This window comes from Phyllopteryx taeniolatus, chromosome 17 (genome assembly GCF_024500385.1).
Source record: "Phyllopteryx taeniolatus isolate TA_2022b chromosome 17, UOR_Ptae_1.2, whole genome shotgun sequence".
Taxonomy (NCBI): domain Eukaryota; kingdom Metazoa; phylum Chordata; class Actinopteri; order Syngnathiformes; family Syngnathidae; genus Phyllopteryx; species Phyllopteryx taeniolatus.
In genome coordinates this window covers 14,547,676-14,570,908 of record NC_084518.1, presented here as the reverse complement: position 1 = coordinate 14,570,908, position 23,233 = coordinate 14,547,676, and the positions used below count along the sequence as shown (strand labels likewise).

Here is a 23,233-nt window from a genome sequence, read left to right as displayed (position 1 = left end):
TTTTAGAAACGTTTAGCTGTAGACAGCACTCCTGCAACCAAGTTGTGACACAGGACATTGTATTAGTGAGTTTAGCAGCAACAGTATCTTTGGAGCGACCATGAACAAAGAAAACTGTGTCGTCTGCATACATTACGCACTCTGCTTCAGAGCAAACAGTGGGCAAAGACTAAATAAAAGGGGTCCCAATATTGATCCCTGAGGGACTCCAGAGGTTAGCCTAAGAGACTCTGATCTGCAGTTGTTAACTGATACAGATTGTGTTCGGTCATGCAGATATGATTCAATCCAGCTCACAGCTTTGCGAGAGAAGTTAAATTTTGAGAGCTTGGTAAGAAGAACAGAGTGATTTACTGTATCAAAAGCTTTCCTGAGGTCCAAGAACACCGCCCCTACAACTCCACCCTTGTCGAGAGAAGATTTTATTTTCTCAATGAAGAGGCATGTAGCCATTTCAGTGGAATGCTTGGATCTGAAACCAAACTGCATGGCGTGGAGAGAGGGGGAGCTGCTGATTAAATAATGGACAATCTGCTCTGACACCCATTTTTCTGCAACTTTGGAAATGGCCGGAAGAATGCTTATAGGTCGGTAGTTATTCAGAGAAGTTGAGTCACCGGATTTAAAGACAGGGGTAACAATAGCAGATTTCCAGGCCTTTGGAAAGTGACCAGATGAAATTGAAAGATTAATGATTGAGGCAATAGGAGGAGCAAGAGTTGAACCTAGATCTTTGAGCATGCTCGTGTCCATTCCAAAAACATCCTTTGCCTTAGATGGTTTGAGTGAATGAATTAAATCGATAACTTTGGTCTCAGTAATATTTCTAATAGTAAAGAACTGCGTTGTAGACAATGCAGGGTATTCCTTCATTTGTTTTACTGCAAACTTAGAAGAGATTTCTGACACAGATTCAATGAAGTAGTTGTTAAAAGCATCAGCCATCACTTGAGGTTCCGTCAGGATGTTTCCATTTAATTGAATTTGCATTAGTTTTGTTTTGTTATTTTGTGTATCACCCAATAGTTTTTTAATATAATTCCAGGTTATTTTTTAATTTCCCTTCGCACTATTCAGAGCAGTAATGAAAAAGTCAGCTTTAGATTTTCTTATTTCTTTCACTACCCTATTTCTCAGTGAGATAATGTGCTGTCTATTGTATCCTAATTTGACCGACAACTTCAAGGAATGATCGCGTTCTTTCATCAGTTTCAGAATAAATGTGTTTAACCAAGGCAGGCCATTCTTTCTAGCTTTTAGTTTAATTATCCGTGTAAATTGTATAATAATTTATTGTATTTTGTTGGCAAATTTAGAACAATCCTCATCTAAATTTTTACCAGCGAGTAATACATCCCAGTTTACTTCTTGGATGGAATCTTGGAAATTTTGTTGTTCATGTTTTGGTATCCTATTGGATTCAGTGGTGGCCAAGGGTTTGAAGCGCTTTTTATTTAATTTTCTTGAAACCATTATAAGATTGTGATCAGACAATCCTGTGAGCATATTGTATGGCTTCAAGATCCTTTCTGGCCTATTAGTAAAGGCTAGATCAATCTGAGTTCGGGTGGAGTTTGTAATTGTCGTAGGGCCATTAATAACCTGAGTCATATCCATATCATCCATAACCCTTTTCAATTTTTTCCTAACTTTGTTAACTTCCCAATTAACATTTAGGTCACCCATTATTATCACCTCTTTTGCAAGATTGAGTTGTTTCAGTAACAATTCCAGCTTTTCATAGAAAGCGGCATTTGATGAGGGAGGCCTATAAATAACTACAAGAATAAAAGACATTTGCTGTGACAAAGAAACAGTTAGTCCAAGAAATTATAATCCATTCTCATCTGTAACATGTATTTCATTACAATTAAAAGTGTCCTTGGCATAAATCATAACACCTCCTCCCTTAGAACCCTGTCTGTCGTTTCTAAACATTTTATAACCAGGTACAGATAGTATTGCTGAGGGCGAAGATTCATGGAGCCATGTCTCAGATAGGCAGAGGAAGTCAATATTTGAGTCAGTGAGAAAGTGATTGACCTGATCACTTTTCGTTAAAATGCTTCGTATATTTAAGTGTGCACAAAGAATGCCTTTTGGTTTACGTGTTGAGTCCCATATTAATTTAGAGTTATTAACAGTTTGGAACGCCCTCCATTTCCGGTGCTTTAGTATTGCGGGGTTTGGCAGCCCCCTGTTTCTTTTATTGGCAATGTTTGCATATAGCTTTACGCTGCCAGCTTCCGCATCAGCCGTCGGTGGTGGTGGTGGTGGAGGCCCAGCCGTCGGTGGTGGTGGTGGTGGTGGTGGTGGTGGAGGCCCAGCCGTCGGTGGTGGTGGAGGCCCAGCCGTCGGTGGTGGTGGTGGTGGAGGCCCAGCCGTCGGTGGTGGTGGAGGCCCAGCCGTCGGTGGTGGTGGTGGTGGAGGCCCAGCCGTCGGTGGTGGTGGTGGTGGAGGCCCAGCCGTCGGTGGTGGTGGAGGCCCAGCCGTCGGTGGTGGTGGTGGAGGCCCAGCCGTCGGTGGTGGTGGTGGTGGTGGAGGCCCAGCCGTCGGTGGTGGTGGTGGTGGAGGCCCAGCCGTCGGTGGTGGTGGTGGAGGCCCAGCCGTCGGTGGTGATGGTGGAAGCCCAGCCGTCGGTGGTGGTGGTGGAAGCCCAGCCGTCGGTGGTGGAGGAGGCCCAGCCGTCGGTGGTGGTGGAGGCCCAGTCGTCAGAGGTGGAGGCCTTGCCTGTGCGCGGCTGGGCTTAGTCTTCGACGGAGCTGGCAGATTCAGTCACTTCGTTCTTCGTGCGCCGCCGACGAGGAGCTCCCTCCGCCGCAGTGTGACCAACTAGCTGGCGGCACGTTAGCTCGGCGGCTAGCGAGGTTAGCCGAGTAGAAAGAGGAGGACGCGTTTCACATCGGCGGACTTCGCTGTTGTTACAACATGTAATTCTCTTTGTTTTATGTTTAGTGTGACAATAAACTTTCTACTTTTAAAATGTTCATAAGTACAGGAGTGGAATCTGTACTCTCAGTCTTTTTATGTATCTGTACTTTTACTTAAGTACTGAGTGCTAGTACTTTTGCCAGCACACCTATCCACTGTCATTTCACTTCATATCACCCGCCTATGAATGGAATCAAATAAAAAATAAGCCTTTAGTCATCCAGCAGTGTGGAAATTTCAGCTATACAGCAGTGGAAATGGGTAAAAACTGGAAAATGATGCCTCGTCAAAGAAAATTATATAAAAAAAAAAAAAAAAAACACCACTAGGTGACAGTATCGCTAATGAAACACCATCCTCTGTTGTCAGTTATCCTCAAAGGGTGAGTTACATGTAATATAATTTCCTGTTCTGTTAAAAAAAATATTTTATGATCATCATTAGGGATTCATTTCAGTAATATGAGACCAAACCCTGCTGCAAAAAAAATATGTACCCAAAATGTCTGTGTTTTTCTGGTTTAGAATATATTTAGTTTTGTTTCATGTCTTATTTTCTTATGACCCATGTTCATGTCTTGTCTTGCTCATCAGGTATTCGTTTCCACCTGTTTTCGTTAGCCCTGTTCCTTTTGTCTACCAATCAGCAACTTGTGTCTTGTCACGTATGCCTGGTTTTGTAATGTATTCTATAGTGGTGAGTGTTTTGTTTGTTAGTGTTTCTTTGTTACTTTGATTCTCGATTTTATGGGACCTTGTTAATTTAGTGTTTAGATTTTTACATGATCCTTGTTTGCCTTTTTTGTTTTTGTAAATAAATACTTTTATTCCTCCTGAACTCCCGCCCCTTCCTCCCTGCTTCTTTGCACTTGGGTCCACCACTTTTTGCATCAACCACGAAAACCTGCAAACTGTGACACTGACATATTTTGTAATTGCCTGTATTATGGTATGGTAGCATTTATTGTCAGTCTGCAATATATATGGAACAAACAAACAAAACAAAATCCATAAAACAAAGGACATGAAACCTCAATGTTTAAAATGTTTAGATGGCAGAAAACCAGTAATATACCACAAACTCATTCATTCATTCATCTTCCGTTCCGCTTATCCTCACTAGGGTCGCAGGCCTGCTGGAGCCTATCCCAGCTATCGTCGGGCGAGAGGTGGGGTACAACCTGAACTGGTCGCCAGCCAATCGCAGGGCAGTATACCACAAACTATGATCCCAAAACAGTTTTAACATTTCAAATTTATCTTACAACATTACCCTTAAAAAAAAGAAAAAAAAAAGACTTACAGATGATTTGATTTTTGAATACACCGGAAGTGCACATGTACATATGGCAAAGAATCTCTGTCACTTCCACTAACAACCCAGGTTAAACTTAGTTCCTCCTTGACATACAAAGCTTGTTTCTCAGTTGCTGTATCATTTCAAAGTACTTCCTTGACACCAATTGACACCTATTTAGACTGTGCTTTGATGTCATCTTATGGCATGTTAGGACGTTTCAGAATAAGTGAGTTTTTCTGCAAATATCTGGGGATAGGTTCAACAGAAAAATTATTGATTTTGTGAATAGTGAACTGTGAATATGCGGCAGAGTACTGCAATTCCATTTACATTATTTCATCTGGGAAAGGGTTAAGGACTAACTTGGAAGTTAACCAGTGGAAGGAATTGTGTTCAAATTTTCAGGTTCCACTGTATACATTTGTGAATGCCAGAATAAAGAAACTGGCGTGTGATGACCTGTATTATACGCGCCCCACAATTTATGTCTCACAATTTAGTAGCCTGTGCGACATGCGTAACAGTCATTCATACTCAGTATAAGCACAACAACACACACAGTAGACCTCCATGGGTGAAAGACATAAGGTCTTGGCATTTTCAAGTCAGGACATGATGAAAATAGAAAGAGGGCCACGAGCTGGGCAGATTGAGGCTCTTTGAGTCAGTGGTCTGATAACACAGACAGACTGAATCAGTGGACTGAAAGTAGAAGATGGTGTGTGTGTGTGTGTGTGTTTGTGTGTGCAGCATACTTTAATGTGGAACAGAACAGAGAGGGGATTACAGAGGTTACTTTACCAGGTTTTTAGGAGTAGCTGCAGGTAGTCAACACCAGGACTTCAATATGGACCCCAGTACACACACACAAAAGTGATGATCAGAAAACATAACACAGTGGGGGGGGGGGGGGTTGGAATAATACCAAGAGACTTTTACACATGAATTTTTTTTTTTTTTAATAATTATTACACTCACTGATAGTGTAGTGGTTAACTGGCCTGACTTTTAGTGCAAGCAATCTGGGTTCATTTTCCACTCAGTGACAGCGTGAATTTGAGTGTGATTGGTTTTCTGTGTCCCGTGAAGCTGTGATTTATTGGCAACCAATCCAAGGTGTGCTCAGCCTCTTGTTGCAAAGTCAGCTGAAGAAGATGAAGAATCACCTTTTATTGTCATCAACATGCATGCATGCACACGAAATTTGTTCTCTGCATTTAACCCATCACAGTGAACACATACACATGTTAGTGGAACACACTCGAGCAGGGGGCAGCTGAAGCGCCTGGGGAGCATTTCGGGGTATCAGTGTCTTGCTCAAGGACACCACAGCCGTGAGTCCGGGGGATGTTGGCGGATGGTCCAGTCGGGGTCTTGAAACTAGGTCCGCCACGGTGGCAAATAGGCACTAGCTCACATGCAACCCTAATAACAATAAGCACTATAGAAATTAGATGGATGGAGAATTATGTGCTTTGTGTTCATTTGGCTAATACAGTGTGTAGCGTAACCTTTTGTGTATATATATATGTGTACTATTGACCTCTCTTTAAAAGCTTCTCACACTGTGACATAATACAGTGGCCAGCCAATAAAAAGCATGCTATCAAAAAGGAAAGGCAGGGGAAATACACTGAGTCCAATCAAAATGAAAGTATTAAGCATTTTTCTTTTGCACAGTACTGTACATGGAAATACTGCCCTCTTATGGTGATCTAAGATTTTGACTACAGTACTGTATTTTGATTAGTAGATTCATAACGATTATTTAGATTATACATACATACAATTGTCACATCCCCCCATTCGAGTCCTATGTGAGTCCCATGAACACATCACACGTGGACCAAACGTCAATCATCTTAGTTCCGCTGCACGTTCCATACCCGGGTCATACGTCGTGCGTGATGACGTCATATTACCGTGTAGCGCGAGCTGTGGAATATGAAGACACGTTCCAAGTCAGCGTGTTTTCTTGACATTGGGACTTGAGATGCGAAGATAGTTACGAATTGTGGCCATTCTCGAAATTCTGAGAAATACGTTGACGTTTGAAAAGCCCGCCGCTACTATACTTTATTTTATTTTTTTGCTAGTGTAACCGTACGTACGTTAAAATAAGCTAGCTTACCGGAGAAGTCTCGTTAGAGTGACATTAGCCCGGTATAAAGGTAGTCCATACTCAAAAAGGCCGTTACGTAGCCGTCCAAAGTGTTGAAGTACGTATTTATTGTCTGTTGTTATCATTTTACCAACCCCTATAGTATGGTTTGTTTTAATGTTTTTAACCCCGGACTACAACAACGGGAATCCACATACCCTTCGTGTATCCTGAAACGTGGTGACTTTTCCTCAAACGACTCAAAAAGACAGTAAAATGGAACAAATGATGTACATTGTACGATGCAATGCTTCTTAGGTTCTTACACTACTCACAAAAAGTTAGGGCTTTCAGGTATAATTTCAGAATGAACCAAAAATGCAGTATAACCTTTACAGGTGAACTTTAATTTGAATAATCTTTAAGTAATACGAAAGGTAGACAAATGCAAAATAAAAAAAATAAAAAACCTCCTGAACCCTCAAAACACTTGTTATAACTACACTATTTATTTTAAAAAATTTGGGGAGCTTTTATTTATTTTTATTTTTTTCTTGCAGGAAGCAAACATGTCCAAAATAGACAAGATGAGCATCCTCGGGGTGCGCAGCTTTGGGATTGAGGACAAAGACAAACAAGTCATCTCGTTCTTCTCTCCCCTCACGGTTCTGGTTGGTCCAAACGGAGCAGGCAAAACGGTACAAGGATTTCCACAGAACCTGTCGAGACACATTTGAGCTGAAATGGATAGTATTTTTTTGTTTTTCAGACCATTATTGAGTGCCTCAAGTATGCCACAGCAGGAGAACTTCCCCCAGGTTCTAAAGGAGTCGCTTTTGTCCATGATCCAAAGGTGTATTGTTATTATTTTACCTTGGGACACTGTTGTAAAGTTTGTGGGTAAAGTTAAACCTGGATGAGTGGAATGACTCAAAACCAGAGGATGTGAACCTGTTTACTATTGGGGGAATCTCAGTTTTTATCAGGGCCAGAGTAAATGTAATAGAAATATAAAAATATTTTGTTAAATAACAATTTTACAAATGTTGCATAACCCCATGATATCAACATATCACATTTCATTTGTTAATAGACTTCTAGTGCAAGCCAGATAAATGCTTTTTGGGGCTGTCGGTCCCCTATTCCTACCCTACATTCTAACGTGATCTTTCATCAACATATGTGATGCCAGGATGCTCACGAAACAGACGTGCGAGCGCAGATACGACTTCTGTTCTCTGATGTCAACGGAGAGAAAGTCACCATCCATCGTTCCATGTCCTGCATCCAGAAAGCGAAGAACTACTCATTTAAAAGCTTGGAGCAGGTTATTACCCGGCTAAAGTAAGTTTTAGCCGACTCTTTGTATAGTGGTACCTCAAAGGGTGACCGCCATCCGATTTCTGATGTGGTCGCAGCAGAATTTCCCATCCATCCACCCATCCGTTAGCTGAGCCGCTTATCCTCACAAGGGTCGCGGGAGCGCTGGAGCCTATCCCAGCTATCATCGGGCAGGAGGCGGGGTACACCCTGAACTGGTTGCCAGCCAATCGCAGGGCACATACAAACAAACAACCATTCGCACTCACATTCACACCTACGGGCAAATTAAAGTCTTCAATTAACATGCATGCATGTTTTTGGGATGTGGTAGGAAACCGGAGTGCCCGGAGAAAACCCACGCAGGCATGGGGAGAACATGCAAACTCCACACAGGCGGGGCCGGGGATTGAACCCCGGTCCTCAGAACTGTGAGGCAGTCGCTCTAACCAGTCGATCACCGTGATGCCAGAATTTCCCGTTGAGATAAATTTTTTTTGCATTATTTTTTTTCAGATTCCACTCTGCTGCCTCTGTTTTAAGTAAAAATTACACAATTAAATTTTCATACAAGTATAAGCAGAAGTTAACCAGTTAAATTAAAACAATATTTACCACTCTCTTAACTTTAATAACAAATGAAGATGGGTAATAATCATTGTGTCCTGTGATTCATTATTTAACACTAAGTATCATACAAATATAAAATGACATCAACTGCTTATGTAAAGGCCTTTTCACACCGCACTTGCTCACTGCAAAAGGTCCGTGTGGCAGCCTGCAAGGACGACGGCACGCCGGTGCGACCAATTCCGACCATGCCCAAATTTGAAAGTGCTGACGTACAATTCCAATGAAGTTGGGATGTTGTGTTAAACATAAATAAAAACAGAATACAATGATTTGCCAATCATGTTCAACCTATATTTAATTGAATACACTACAAAGACAAGATATTTAATGTTCAAACTGAAAAACTTTATTGTTTTTAGCAAATAATCATTAACAGAATTTTATGGCTGCAACACGTTCCAAAAAAGCTGGGACAGGATCATGTTTACCACTGACCCTGTCCCAAAGGGTCAGTGGTAAACATGACAAAGCTTCAACACTAATTGTTGAAGCTTCGAAGGTGCAATTCTTTCCCATTCTTGCTTGATGTACAGCTGTTCAACAGTCTGGGGTCTCCGTTGTCATATTTTACGCTTCATAATGCGCCACACATTTTCAATGGGAGACAGGTCTGGACTGCAGACAGGTCAGTCTCGTACCCGCACTCTTTTACTACGAAGCCACGCTGTTGTAACACCAGAATATGGCTTGGCATTGTCTTGTTGAAATAAGCAGGGGCGGCTATGAAAAAGACGTTCCTTGGATAGCAGCATATGTTTCTCCAAAACCTCTATGTACCTTTCAGCGTTAATGGTGCCTTCACAGATGTGTAAGTTACCTATGCCATTGGCATGTATGATTAACACAACGTCCCAACTTCATTGGAATTGGGGTTGTAGTAGAGGAAGGTCAGGAGGCTTTCCCCACTGACTAGACCGCAACTCAGCAATATGTATTTGTCATTGTTGCAAAAAAAATGCCCTGGCTCTGCTTATTTGAAGTAGGAGAAGGGGACGCAGCAGCAAAAAAAAAAAAAAAAAAAAAAAAGGGATTGGGTGCATCCCATACTAATTTCACGGCAGGATCTCGGAATTTTAGCTCGTTCGTACAGCTACAATATCACAAACAGCGCTTTGAGGTGTATAAAGGAGGAGATTGGTACTTAATGTAATCCAACAATCAACAATCCTTTCATTTTTCTATTGTTCCAAAGCTCAAGATAGTGGGACACCGCACCTTGCCGTCGGCCGAATTCGTTCTCAGAAATCACTCCGCCATCCCCTCTCCTATTAGAGGCACTTTGTGACAATGGCAATGAATGGGAAAGTTGACGGCGTGCTGCACGTTGCCAAGTGCGGTGTGAAAAGGCCTTAAAGGTCCCGTATTTTGCCAAACCAACTTCTTCGAGGATTTGGTATGTAATATTGTCTCTATGGTGCCTCAGTAAACGTGAAATATTAATTAAAATCATCCAGGCATTCATTAGTTCTGCAGAGAGGCCTAAAATCAGGTTATTCAAATTTCTCGGGCTTAGCTACGTCACTAGCGAAGATCTCTGCCTACCTCTCCGTCCAGTAGCCAGCGCTGTAAACATAAAAACGTGTGCTCTCACAAGTGGGTCTTCTACATGGAGCCAACCAGTCAGAGAAAAGGGGCCGGTCTTAACCAAATATGGACAAAGTAGATAAAAAACTGGGTCAAACAGAAGTAGCTGTCAGAGGGGCCTTTTCTGGACACTCGTATGACGAAGCCAAGGTGTTTTTTGAAACGAATTTGTCAAGTGAAATTGAAATAAAAAGGTTTTTTTCCTGGTTCATGTAACAGTCACACTATGGAGGTCTAAATAGCCGAAATATGGGACCTTTAATGCTAAATCTGTTCTCCTTCTTCAAACGAAACAAAGTTTTTTTTAAAACAATTTTTATGGTCTCTAAATAGTGCAGATTTTCACCTTTTGATTGTGGGTCTGGAGCGTATCCCTCATGATAAACAGGGTTTGCTGTATTGGAAATACAAAATGCTCATGTTCTCTTTATGTATTCATCCAGGGATGGCGAGAAGGTGAGCTTGTCATCCAAGTGTGGCGAGTTGGACCGTGAGATGATATCCGCACTCGGCGTGTCCAAGCCTGTGTTGAATCACGTCATATTCTGCCACCAAGAGGATTCCAACTGGCCACTTAGTGAGGGCAAGGCGCTCAAAGAAAAGTTTGATTCCATCTTCGCTGCAACCAAGTAAAGCCAACTCATTTGCATTTTTTTCTTCCCCTCTCAGTAAATGTGTATTTGATGTTCTTATTGCCTTTAGGTATATCAAAGCTCTGGACACGATGCGTCAGTTGCGTCTCAAGCAGAACAACACCGTGAGAGAGTGTCAGGTGGAGTTGCGCTTCTTGAAGCAGAACAAGGAAAAAGCCCAGCAAATTAGAGAGATTGTTGACAACAAGGAGGCTCAGTTGATGGCCTCCAAGGACAGTATCCAGCTGATTGAAAGCCAGATAAATCCACTGGAGGTGTGTGCAGTGTGCGTTGGATATCCAAGTGATAAAATGCCATGTAAATACAACCCCAATTCCAATGAAGTTGGGATGTTGTGTTAAACATATATAAAAACAGAATACAATGATTTACAAATCATGTTCAACCTATATTTAAGTGAATACACTACAAAGATATTTAATGTTCAAACTGATAAACTTTATTGTTTTTAGCAAATAATCCATTAATTTAGAATTTTATGGCTGCAACACGTTCCAAAAAAGCTGGGACAGGGTCATGTTTACCGCTGTGTTACATCACCTTTTCTTTTAAAAACATTCAATAAACGTTTGGGAATTGAGGGCACTAATGGTTGAAGCTTTGTAGGTGGAATTCGTTCCCATTCTTGCTTGATTACAGCTTCAGTCCAGGGTCTCCGTGGTCGTAGTTAACAGTTAATGCGCATCCATTTTCAATGGGAGACAGGTCTGGACTGCAGGCAGGCCAGTCTAGTACCCGCACTCTTTTACTACGAAGCCACACTGTTGTAACACGTGCAGAATGTGGTTTGGCATTGTCTTGCTGAAATAAGCAGGGGCGTCCGTGAAAAAGACATTGCTCGGATGGCAGCATATGTTTCTCCAAAACCTGTATGTACCTTTCAGCATTAATGGTGCCTTCACAGATGTGTAAGTTACCCATGCCATTGACACTAACAGCCCCATACCATCACAGATGCTGGCTTTTGAACTTGGCGTCCATAACAGTCCGGTTGGTTCTTTTCCTCTTTGGCCCGGAGGACACGACGTCCACAATTTCCAAAAACAATTTGGACTGTGGACTCGTCGGACCACAGGGCACTTTTCTACTTTGCATCAGTCCATCTTAGATGAGCTCGGGCCCAGAGAAGCCGGCGGTTTTTCTGGGTGTTGTTGATAAATGGCTTTTGCTTTGCATAGTAGAGTTTCAAGTTGCACTTCCGGATGTAGCGCCGAACTGTATTTACTGACATTGGTTTTCTGAAGTGTTCCTGAGCCCATGTAGTGATATCCTTTACACATTGATGTCGGTTTTTGATGCAGTGCCGCCTGAGGGATCAAAGGTCATGGGCATTCAATGTTGGTTTTCGGCCTTGCCGCTTACATGCAGTGATTTCTCCAGATTCGCTGAACCTTTTGATGATGATATGTACCGTAGATGATGAAATCCTTAAATTCCTTGCAATTGTACGTCGAGGAACATTGTCCTTAAACTGTGTGACTATTTTCTCACGCACTTGTTCACAAAGAGGTGAACGTCACCCCATCTTTGCTTGTGAATGACTGAGCAATTCCGGGAAGCTCCTTTTATACCCAATCATGGCACCCACCTGTTCCCAATTAGCCTGTTCACCTGTGGGATGTTCCAAACAGGTGTTTGATGAGCCTTCCTCAACTTTCTCAGTCTTTTTTGTGTTGCAGCCATAAAATTCTAAGTTCATGATTATTTGCTAAAAACAATAAAGTTTAGCAGTTTGACATTAAATATCTTGTCTTCGTAGTGTATTCAATTAAATATAGGTTGAACATGATTTGCATATCATTGTATTCTGATTTTATTTATGTTTAACACAACGTCCCAACTTTATTGGAATTGGGGTTGTAAATATGTGTTTTTTGTTTGTTTGTTTTTTTATTGTCAGAATCTGCTGGCAGACATTGACTTAAAACTGGGAAAAGTAATGAAGCTGGACAATGATATTAAAGCTTTGGCCAGCAAGAAGAAACAGATGGAAGAAGACAACGAGGAGCTGGAGGAAACAATGGAACAGGTGCAAGATACAGATTGTTAATAAAAACATAAAATGTACACACATCTGACACTTCACCCGTCATTCAGAAAATGTATAACAATTCTAAATACTCCAGAGCCGCATATAAAAACATAAAATGTACACACATCTGACACTTCACCCGTCATTCAGAAAATGTATAACAATTCTAAATACTCCAGAGCCGCATCAACCCAGTAATATGTGTTGGCTTACAGGTGTTCCAGGGTTCGACTGAGCAGCTGCAGGAGCTGTACCAGAACCACCAGAAAACAGTGAGGGAGAAGGAACGCAGGCTGACCGACTGCCAGAAGGAGCTGGAGCGAGCTGGCAGGGAGTGTCAGAGACTCAACAGGGTCAAGGCTGATCTCTTGGTGGAACAAGGTACACAGTCACATCAATTCACGAACGTGTTTAATTTTAGTGCATAGAAAGAAAATGACAGTGGTTTTGCTCGTGAACAGAAGAGTGGACAAACATTTGTCAAAGATAAAAATCCATATGCTCTCTTCTTCCCAGGACGTTTACAGCTGGAGGCTGACCGCCACACACAAAACATCAAAAACCGTGACACTCAGGTGATAGCAAATCATTTTATTTTCATTTTTTTTAAGGAACAGCATACAGTAATTGTTCCTACCAGTTAAAATGGCCTTTAATAAAGAATAGCAATGACAGTGTTTGACAACTGACTTACCTTTTCGTTGTTGCAGGTCCGTTTATTGTCGTCCCAACTGGAGATGGAGGGCTACGACCGACCGCCTTTCACGACTCTTCAGCTTGAGAGCTTTCATCGTCACCTCACACAGAGACTGGAGCAGGAAAAAGACACAGTCGCTCAGGTTATGGTAAGAAAACCTAATACCACTCAGGCCAGTTGATTGTTGGATTACATTGAGTACCAATGTCCTCCTTTCGTTCCTTGAACCAGGTGGACTTGCAGGAAAAGGAGGAGCAGAAACAACAGTCAATTGATGAGATCAGGGACAAGAAGACGGGCCTGGAGAGGACAGTGGAGCTGAAAAGAGACCTGCAGGGAAAGAAGCAGCAAGAGCTCCGGATTGTCCGCACTGAGCTGCAGAGGCTTGAAGGTTCGTCCGGCAGAATGCAGGAGCTGGAAAATGATCTGGCCAAAGCGGTGAGCTTGTTGATGTTTCCTCGGCTGGCGCAAAAAAACAAAAACAAAAAAAAAACACAAAACAGGCATTCTAGCTAATTTGTTCTTTTTAGGAGCGTGAGCTGCAGAGAGCCATGGAGATGTCCAATGTAGAGGAGCTGAAGGTCGAGGTTGTGGAGCTCCAGAGAGAAAAGGCAGAGCTCGATCGCACACAAAGACAGCTGGACCAAGAGATGGGACTGCTCAACATGCACACGACTGCACGCACACAGATGGACATGCTGACAAAGGACAAGGTAATATTTTCATGCTTGCGTGGGCTCTTCCTCATATGCAGTTGTCTGTTGTTTCCCCTCCTAATGTTCCTGTTCTTGGTGATGTAGAAAGAAAAAGAGGAGCAGGTACGCAAGATCAAATCGCGTCACAGTGACGATCTGGTGTCACTTCTGGGCCACTTCCCCAACAAAAGAGAGCTGGAGGACTGGCTCTACGCTAAGTCAAAGGAAATAAACAGCACCAGGGACAAACTGGCCAAACTCAAGTGTGTTGTCTAATAATTGCAGCTTCCAATATGCATTGGAACCTCCATAGTCGAATGCCTTCTAAGCTCTATAATTTGGACTTCAGCCAAAATTTCACATCACGTCACTAACTGAGCATTTGCATTAACTTTGCATTTTAATTGGCTTTTTGACCCCCAGCACCACCCTGCTCCCCAAGAGGGCCGCCCTACTACACGCTACACTAATTCCAGCAATACCTGTTAAAAGAAAACAAAAAAAAGGCTGATAGTATCTCTCTACAAAAACCTCCCTGTTCCTTCTCCATCAGTCAATGCAAGAGTAATTTTTGGGGGGGGGTTAATTTTACAGTACATATCTTTATATACTTGATTAGCAGTTTACTCATTCACTCCCAGCCCTCCCAGTTAAAATGGGTATTTGTCGTCTGTAGCCGTCATTCGCAGTGAATGAATGATAAAATGTTATTTAAACCTTTGCCTGTTAATGAAGGTTTGATCGTTACAGACTGGTTGAGTCTAGAACAAATTAATTCATTTTACTTTATTTTCTGTGTTTTAAAATAAGAACGACTTGGAAGTCAACCAGCATTACAGAACTGATTCTATTCCACTTTGGAGGTTCCACTATAATATGTTTTTGCCCTTTTATTGAACCTTTCATTGTCATGACAACCTTTTGAGATTTCATGTCTCTCAGTAAGGACTTAGTGTCCAGCGAGCAGAATAAGAGCCACATTGCTGCTGAGCTACGTAAAAAGGAGCAGCAGTTGACAAATGACGAAGAAAAGTTCTTCAATGTGTGCGGCAGTCAAGATCTGGAGCAGGACCTTGGCAAAGTGCAGGAGGACCTAGAAAAAATCTCCAAACAAAGAGGTTGGCGTTTCCACAAATTTATGCAGCGCAATTGCAGAGAGTTAAATTAGTTGTCTATTTTCTTGCTTTTTGTTTTCTAGCCATGCTCGCTGGAGCCACTGCAGTCTACACCCAGTTCATTAGCCAGCTGACTGAGGAGAGGGAGCCCTGCTGCCCCGTCTGCCAGCGGACATTCCCGTCCGAGGCTGACCTGCAGGAGGTCATCAGCGACATGCAGTCCAAACTGCGCCTGGTTCCAGATAAGCTGAAAAACACAGAGCAGGACCTGAAGAGGAAGGAGAAAAGGCGAGATGAGATGATGACTCTAAAACCAGTCAGGTATAACAACTCAACTCTAATACAGGGGGTCATTGGTTTACAGTGAAGTTACGATCCACCATAACCCCAATTTGTATTCATTGTGGTCTATCACTAACCTATGCTCACGCAGTAATAAACTCTTAATTACAGTAAATATTTGTATGAAAAACACTTCTAGGACGTAAATATAAAACAATCAAATAAAAAAAAATAATACATGCGTCAAACGTGTTGTTACGCAACGTGCTACTTGTAACCTTGTAATGAAAAGTTATATGTCGGGACTGTCGTAAACCTAGGACAGATAATATACACAAGGATTGCTTTTAAGTTGCCAAATGTTACGGAACGTCAGTATTTTGTTACGGAAATCACTGAACGCTGACTCGTTAGGGCCATAAAAGTGATTGTTCCGGCTGTTGGGGGAGAACAAAATCCAGCGTCCGACATTACCGGGAAGTACAGAGCTGTGTCCGGCCACCGTGACAAAAAGAGAGAGGAAAAAAAGCTACTTGGGGGTGCGCTATTTTATTATGTGAATAATTTACGGCCCCACAAAACAAACCGGAAATCAATTAATATGTCACTGGAGACGTCTTCTAAGAACAGGGTCAGGTTATTTATTCAAGTATTTTATTATTAATAATAAATATTTGTAATACAAGATAACCTTTATTAGTCCCACAATGGAGAAATTTCCATCATTTCAGTTGCAATAGTGGATATTGGAAATATAAATATATAATATTAATAGCATGCTAGAAAAAACATCTATACAAGTACATTCACAAAATAGAAATCTGAACTATTGTCCATGCATAAACTATCCAATGCAATCCATCAGCAATGTTATTTGTTTATTTGAAAAACAGTGCTGAGTTTTAATGTTGACATTTGAGATCTGATTTAATAGACTTTTTCTTTTCTTTTCTTTTTTTAAACCAAGGTTCATAACAATATTAGTAAAGCCGAATTTTGACAATAGCACATCGAAATCTCATATACTTTGATTCAGGCTGCAACTGCGTCCGCCATTACAAGGTTGAGGCAATAAAAATAAATACAAATATTAAAGCCACAATTTATTAACAATTACGATTATAGAGTCATGATTATGTTGTAAAATTGAACAGTATGCAGAATTATTTGTATTACGTAATATACTGCAATAACTGTCCCACGGTAATGTTCTTGACAAAATTTGGAAAATATGGAAATTCAGACAAATTTGGACAAATTGTTCTGGAATTAAATTTTTATAGGTTAGCAGCTCTGGTATTTAGACAGCTTTTCTGTGGTTATCATGCTTTTTGTCTTTACCATCGCTTTTACAAACTTTACAAATCAGTAGTTCCTCAGAAGGTAGGGTATATGTATGTAATAATGTATATTGTGTCAGATTACACAAAAATGTTTTGTCTGTCCCCGCAGGCAGTCCATTGTGCAGTTAAAAGAGAAGGAGTTACCCGAGCTGAGAAATCGGTTGCAGAGTGTGAACAGAGAAATTGAGAGGCTGAAAAGTGATGTAGAGGAGCAGGAGACTCTGCTTGCGATGCTGATGTCTGAGGAGGAAACAGCCAAAGCTTGTCAGCAGGACATCGCCCTCATGGACAGATTCCTGGTACTATTCTCCTGTTTGCTTCTAGAATCAAATCAAGAGACTTCTTCATCTTTACATAAAAAGTGACTTTATTTGACAAGTCAGAATTGTTGTTTTTTCTAGATGGACCTAAAGGAAGTGGAGAGGAAAATAGCTCAGAATGGAGCCAAACTCCAGGGAGTAGACCTGACCAGAACCATCCAGCAAGTCAGTCAGGAGAAGCAGGAGACTCAACTCAAGTTAGACACCGGTGAGATGATTTCCACTAGCTCAGTGTTTTCAAATCTTAATTGAGCCAAGGGCCATATTTTACAAATCTCAAAAAAAATGGCACAAACCTTTATGAAATAAGTATGATCTCGCTCAGTTTACCACAAATGTACTTACACTGAGTGAAATTTGATAATTTCATCTAACACACCGGATTATCTCTCATGGCACACTGTGCTACCGCACAATGGTTAGGAATCACTGCCTAGCTATGAAACATATCCACCAATGTATGAAATTTGTTGTTCCATTGTACACTTTCACACTCATTAGCTAGATGGAATCATGGAATGATGAAATGGTTGCACTGTACTTCTTTACATTGGGTCCCTTTCAGCATGCAGTAAGATGGAACTGAAACGTAAATTGATCCAAGACCAGCAGGATCAGATACAGATGCTGAAGAGTTGTGTGAACGAGACCAAAGCAGAGAAACTCCAGCTGAGCAGCGACATGCAGAAGCAGCAGCAACTAGAGGAGCAGTGTGTTGATTTCACCACGGAGATTCAGACATTAACAAGGGACATCCGGGTACATTCATTGTTTTTTCGCACTTGTCCTGTCGTTCATTTTTAAACGGAATGCCAGCTTTGCAGAAATATAACTATAAATGCCCATGTTCTCGCCACAACCAGGAGGCAAAGGAACAGCTGTCCCCGTTGTCCGCCACCCTAGATAAGATGCAGCAGGAGAAACAGGAACTGATGGAACTTAAAAGGCAGAAACAGGAGGAAGGACAGGAGAAGGTGGACGCATGTTAATGTTCACTCACAAGTCAAACCCAGCCGAAAAGCTATTTTTCCTCTCTGTGTGCAATTATGTTAATAGTTCTTCATGGTTCATGGTTTGTCAACGATAGATCAACGCTATCAAAGAGAAAGTAAAGACCATCACCATCTTGGAAAGAGACATCTGCAAGTATCTTGAAGAGGGCAAAGATGAATACAAGGAGGTAAGTTATTTAATGCGATCACACTGACCCTGAGCAAGTTCAATGAGTGTCCAATAAAGGGTCAAATGTTGAATCCCGTGAAGTGACATATGGTCCAAAAACTCAAGAAACTTAAAAGTTTTTGTATTAGGATTGTGCAAACCTATGATGTGTTGTTGCAGCAAAAAGAGTCTGAGCTTCAGGAAACTAGCACCCATCTCCACGAGGCTGAACGACACAAAGAGAAGATCAGCAAAGAGATGGGAAACATCCGGCAGGACATTGCCACTCAAAAGGTAATGTAATCCACACCAATGTGGTTGGCAATAGAGTTGTGTTTACCAACCTGTATTGAGCCAAGGCACCTATTTACATATTTTGTTTAACATATTCATATCATACATGAGACAAATCTCATAACACGCACACGCCACCAAACCAAAAAGTCACAAAAATTATATATACTGAAATGATGATGATCTTGTCTCACTTTACTCCTAAATTTACTTTATGTGAAATGTTTGCTTCTTTAATTAAACACAACTTATTCTGTTCTATGAATGGGAACAGGGGGATACACAGGTTAGTTTTACATTTTGCCATCTAGTGGAAGCGTATTGTTTTGCCTGTCACAATATGTCGCTGGCACCAATGAACAACAGTTTTAGTAAATAATTTTATTGAAAACAAAATTAGGGGGGGGAAGGTGAATTTGGGTAATTTCCCACAGGACACCAGGGGCCTCATGTAAAAAGACTTGCGTGGATTTCCTACTGAAACATGGCGTACGCTCAAATCCAGAAAAACGTACGCATAAAAATATCAAGATGTATGAATCTGTGCGTACGTATGAATCCAAGCACATTTTCTTCGTACATCCCAATCAACGTGGAAATAAGCGCACATGCTGGAGTAGCCGACTCCTCCCTGTTCACACCCACATTTAAATATGCAAATCATATTTAAATGATCCCTGCACCTGAGATCCTGATTATCTGCATGATCAGAAAAAAAGGATAATGAGCAAGGTAATAAAGAAAAATACATTTTCTGAATGTAAAGTTGCTCAATGAAGTAGAGGTGCGCAAGAAAATCGTCTTTGGCACGCTGTCCTCTGGCGTTAACAACTCGCGAAGGAGGAGTGAATGGGACAGCGCGTGTGCGGCTGTCAATGCTGTGTGGTCAGAACAACCCACACGCTGAACTAAAAAAGTAGTGGGCAGACATTAAGGTGGATGTGAAAAGGAGGTCAGCTGCCCAACGCCGCGGAGGTCCTCACCCCGTTTGAGGAGAGAGTTTCTGCAATCATGGGTGACACTACTCTTTCGGGTGATGGGAGCACAAGTGGCTGACTCTAATCACCCCACAAGGTTATTACCATGTATTTTTATAACTCATAACAAATGTGTTCATACAGTAACCTACACTCAGCCCTGTGAGATAAAGGTTCATGCGTAAATGTTGTATGTAAGGTATTTATTATAAATCATTTGAATTCAAATAGAAGTACATTTCAAAGAGGATATCAAAAACTGTGACTCCTCTTTGAATACTCAATTTATTATTACTACACAGGAGAGAACACGCACACTGAAAAAAAATGGTTTATTTTCTTAGGAGAATAGAGGTAAATTATGTAATTTCAACACATTTTAATCATGTGCAACCGATGTACATGTTCAAATTAAGGAAGTTCTAAGGACTCTTTTTATGTGCCGTCGCAGCCACGCTCTACGTTAGGCGGATTCGTCCGCTGTCCCTGTCGTCTCCTCCGGCATCTGACACAATTACGCTCCAACAACTGGCTGCTGCTGCACCCATGCAGACTGATAAAAACCTGTGGGAGGGGCCATATGGGGCGGGTGCAGTGTGAGCTGGGCGGTGGCCGAAGGCGGGGACCTTGGGGATCCGATCCCCGGCTACAGAAGCTGGCTCTAGGGACGTGGAATGTCACCTCTCTGGCAGGGAAGGAGCCCGAGCTGGTGTGTGAGGTCGAGAAGTTCCGACAAGATATAGTCTGACTCGCCTCCACACACAGCTTGGGGTCTGGTACCAGTCCTCTCGAGAGGGGTTGGACTCTCTTCCACTCTGGAGTTGCCCACGGTGAGAGACGCCGAGCAGGTGTGGGTATACTTATTGCCCCCCGGCTTGGCGCCTGTACGTTGGTTCACCCCAGTGGACGAGAGGGTAGCCTCCCTCCGCCTTCGGGTGGGGGGACGGGTCCTCACTGTTGTTTGTGCCTATGCACCAAACAGCAGTTCGGAGTACCCACCCTTTTTGGAGTCCTTGGAGGGGGTGCTGGAGAGCGCTCCCGCTGGGGACTCCATCGTCCTGCCGAGGGACTTCAATGCTCACGTGGGCGATGACAGTGAGACCTGGAAGTTCGTGATTGGGAGGAACGGTCCCCCCGATCAGAACCCGAGCGGTGTTTTGTTATTTGACTTTTGTGCTCGTCACGGATTGTCCATAACGAACACCATGTTCAAGCATAAGGGTGTCCACACGTGCACTTGGCACCAGGACACCCTAGGTCGCAGTTCGATGATCGACTTTGTGGTCGTGTCATCAGACTTGCGGCCGCATGTCTTGGACACTCGGGTGAAGAGCGGGGCGAGCTGTCAACTGATCACCACCTGGTGGTGAGTTGGCTCCGATGGTGGGGGAAGATGCCGGTCCGGCGTGGCAGGCCCAAACGTATTGTGAGGGTCTGCTGGGAACGTCTGGCAGAATCCCCTGTCAGAAGGAGTTTCAACTCCCACCTCCGACAGAACTTTGCTCATGTTCCGGGGGAGGCGGGGGACATCGAGTCCGAGTGGACCATGTTCCGCGCCTCCATTGCTGAGGCGGCCGACCAGAGCTGTGGCCGTAAGGTGGTTGGTGTCTGTCGTGGTGGCAATCCCCGAACCCGTTGGTGGACACCAACGGTGAGGGATGCCGTTAAGCTGAAGAAGGAGTACTATCGGGCCTTTTTGGCCTGTGGGACTCCTGAGGCAGCTAATGGGTACCGGCTGGCCAAGCAGAATGCAGCTCTGGTGGTCGCTGAAGCAAAAACTCGGGTATGGGAGGACTTCGGTGAGGCCATGGAGAAAGACTTCCGGACGGCTTCAAGAAAATTCTGGTCCACCATCGGGCGTCTCAGGAGAGGAAAGCAGTGAACCATCAACACTGTGTATAGTGGAGATGCGGCGCTGCTGACCTCGAATCGGGACGTTGTGAGTCGGTGGGGAAAATACTTCGAAGAGCTCCTCAATTCCACCGACATGCCTTCCCATGAGGAAGCAGAGTGTGGGTTCTCTAAGGCGGGCTCTCCTATCTCTGGGTTTGAGGTCACCGAGGTAGTTAAAAAGCTCCTCGGTGGCAGGGCCCCGGGAGTGGATGAGATTCTCCCGGAGTTCCTTAAGGCTCTGGATGTTGTGGGGGTGTCCTGGTTGACACGCCTCTGCAACATCGCGTGAACATCGGGGACAGTGCCTCTGGATTGGCAGACTGGGGTGGTGGTCCCCCTTTTTAAGAAGGGGGACCGGAGGGTGTGTTCCAACTACAGGGGGATCACACTCCTCAGCCTCCCTTGTAAGGTCTATTCAGGGGTGCTGGAGAGGAGGGTCCGTCGGGAAGTCGAATCTCAGATTCAGGAGGAGCAGTGTGGTTTCGTCCTGGCCGTGGAACAGTGAACCAGCTCTACACTCTCGGCAGGGTCCTCGAGGGTGCATGGGAGTTCGCCCAACCAGTCTACATGTGTTTTGTGAACTTGGAGAAGGCGTTTGACCGTGTCCCTCGGGGAGTCCTGTATAGGGTGCTTCAGGAGTATGGGGTACCGAACCCCCTGATACGGGCTGTTCGATCCCTGTACGACCGGAGTCAGAGTTTGGTCCGCATATCCGGCAGTAAGTCGGAGTCATTCCCGGAGAGGGTTGGACTCCGCTAAGGCTGCCCTTTGTCACCGATTCTGTTCATAACTTTTATGGACTGAATTTCTAGGCGCAGCCGAGGCGTAGAGGGGGTCCGGTTTGGTGGCCTCAGTATTGCATCTCTGCTTTTTGCAGATGATGTGGTTCTGTTGGCTTCAGTTCAAGTATCTTGGGGTCTTGTTCACTAGTGAGGGAAGAATGGAACGGGTGATCGACAGGGGGATCGGTCCAGCGTCTGCAGTGATGCGGACTTTGTATTGGTCCATTGTGGTAAAGAGGAAGCTAAGCCGAAAGGCGAAGCTCTCGATTTACCGGTCGATCTACGTTCCTACCCTCACCTATGGTCACGAGCTGTGGGTCGTGACCGAAAGAAAAAGATCCCGGATACAAGCGGCCGAAATGAGTTTCCTCCGCAGGGTGTCCGGGCTCTCCCTTAGAGATAGGGTGAGAAGCTCGGTCATCCGGGAGGATCTCAGAGTAGAGTCGCTGCTCCTCCACATCGAGAGGAGCCAGATGAGGTGGCTGGGCCATCCGATTCGGATGCCTCCCGGACGCCTCCCTGGTGAGGTGTTCCGGGCATGTCCCATCGGGAGGAGACCCCGGGGACGACCCAGGACACGCTGGAGAGACTACGTCCTTCGGCTGGCCTGGGAACGCCTCGGGATCCCCCCGGAAGAGCTGGATGAAGTGGCTGGGGAGAGGGAAGTCTGGGCGTCCCTGCTAAAGCTACTGCCCCCGCGACCCGACCCGGATAAGTGGTAGAAAATGGATGGATGGATGGATGGATGGAAAATGACATAATTTACCCCTCTTCTCCTAAAAAAAAATACATAATTTTAACACATTTTAATCATGTGCAACCGATATACGTTCCAGTAAAGTAAATTCAAAGGAGTCTTTTTATCAGTCTGCATGGGTGCAGCAGCATTCAAAGGACTTTTTTTTCAGTACATGTGCTGGAGTCACAAGAAGCGATTGTGAGGGCAATAGGTGGCATAAATGATCGCCTTAATCAATTAATATGTGTCCTCACAAATATCAGTGGTTCATTAAATACACTGGTTAACAAATGAATTCTGGTTGCCAGCCGATCGCAGGGCACATACAAACAAACAACCATAAGTGGGGGCAATTTTAGAGTCTCCAATTAATGCATGTTTT

The 23,233-nt window shown here is 43.5% G+C and overlaps 1 protein-coding gene across 2 annotated transcripts in view; it reads left to right on the top strand.

Moving 5' to 3' along the window:
* The window catches only part of rad50 (RAD50 homolog, double strand break repair protein), a 32,876-nt gene that overhangs the window by 5,221 nt on the left and 4,422 nt on the right, over positions 1-23,233 (top strand). The window contains exons 1-21 of one of the 2 annotated variants that reach the window (XM_061751821.1): positions 6,140-6,449; positions 6,892-7,029; positions 7,101-7,184; positions 7,524-7,675; positions 10,312-10,497; positions 10,571-10,775; positions 12,422-12,550; positions 12,769-12,934; positions 13,070-13,128; positions 13,264-13,398; positions 13,482-13,688; positions 13,781-13,963; positions 14,051-14,208; positions 14,888-15,063; positions 15,144-15,381; positions 16,795-16,984; positions 17,087-17,213; positions 17,571-17,764; positions 17,869-17,979; positions 18,093-18,185; positions 18,347-18,460. In XM_061751821.1, coding sequence (XP_061607805.1) covers positions 6,901-7,029; positions 7,101-7,184; positions 7,524-7,675; positions 10,312-10,497; positions 10,571-10,775; positions 12,422-12,550; positions 12,769-12,934; positions 13,070-13,128; positions 13,264-13,398; positions 13,482-13,688; positions 13,781-13,963; positions 14,051-14,208; positions 14,888-15,063; positions 15,144-15,381; positions 16,795-16,984; positions 17,087-17,213; positions 17,571-17,764; positions 17,869-17,979; positions 18,093-18,185; positions 18,347-18,460 — 3,036 coding nt within the window. In that variant the 5' untranslated portion in view covers positions 6,140-6,449; positions 6,892-6,900. Of the gene's footprint in view, positions 1-6,139; positions 6,450-6,891; positions 7,030-7,100; positions 7,185-7,523; positions 7,676-10,311; positions 10,498-10,570; positions 10,776-12,421; positions 12,551-12,768; positions 12,935-13,069; positions 13,129-13,263; positions 13,399-13,481; positions 13,689-13,780; positions 13,964-14,050; positions 14,209-14,887; positions 15,064-15,143; positions 15,382-16,794; positions 16,985-17,086; positions 17,214-17,570; positions 17,765-17,868; positions 17,980-18,092; positions 18,186-18,346; positions 18,461-23,233 lie in introns of those variants that run through there. The other variant, XM_061751822.1, reaches the window with a different exon arrangement.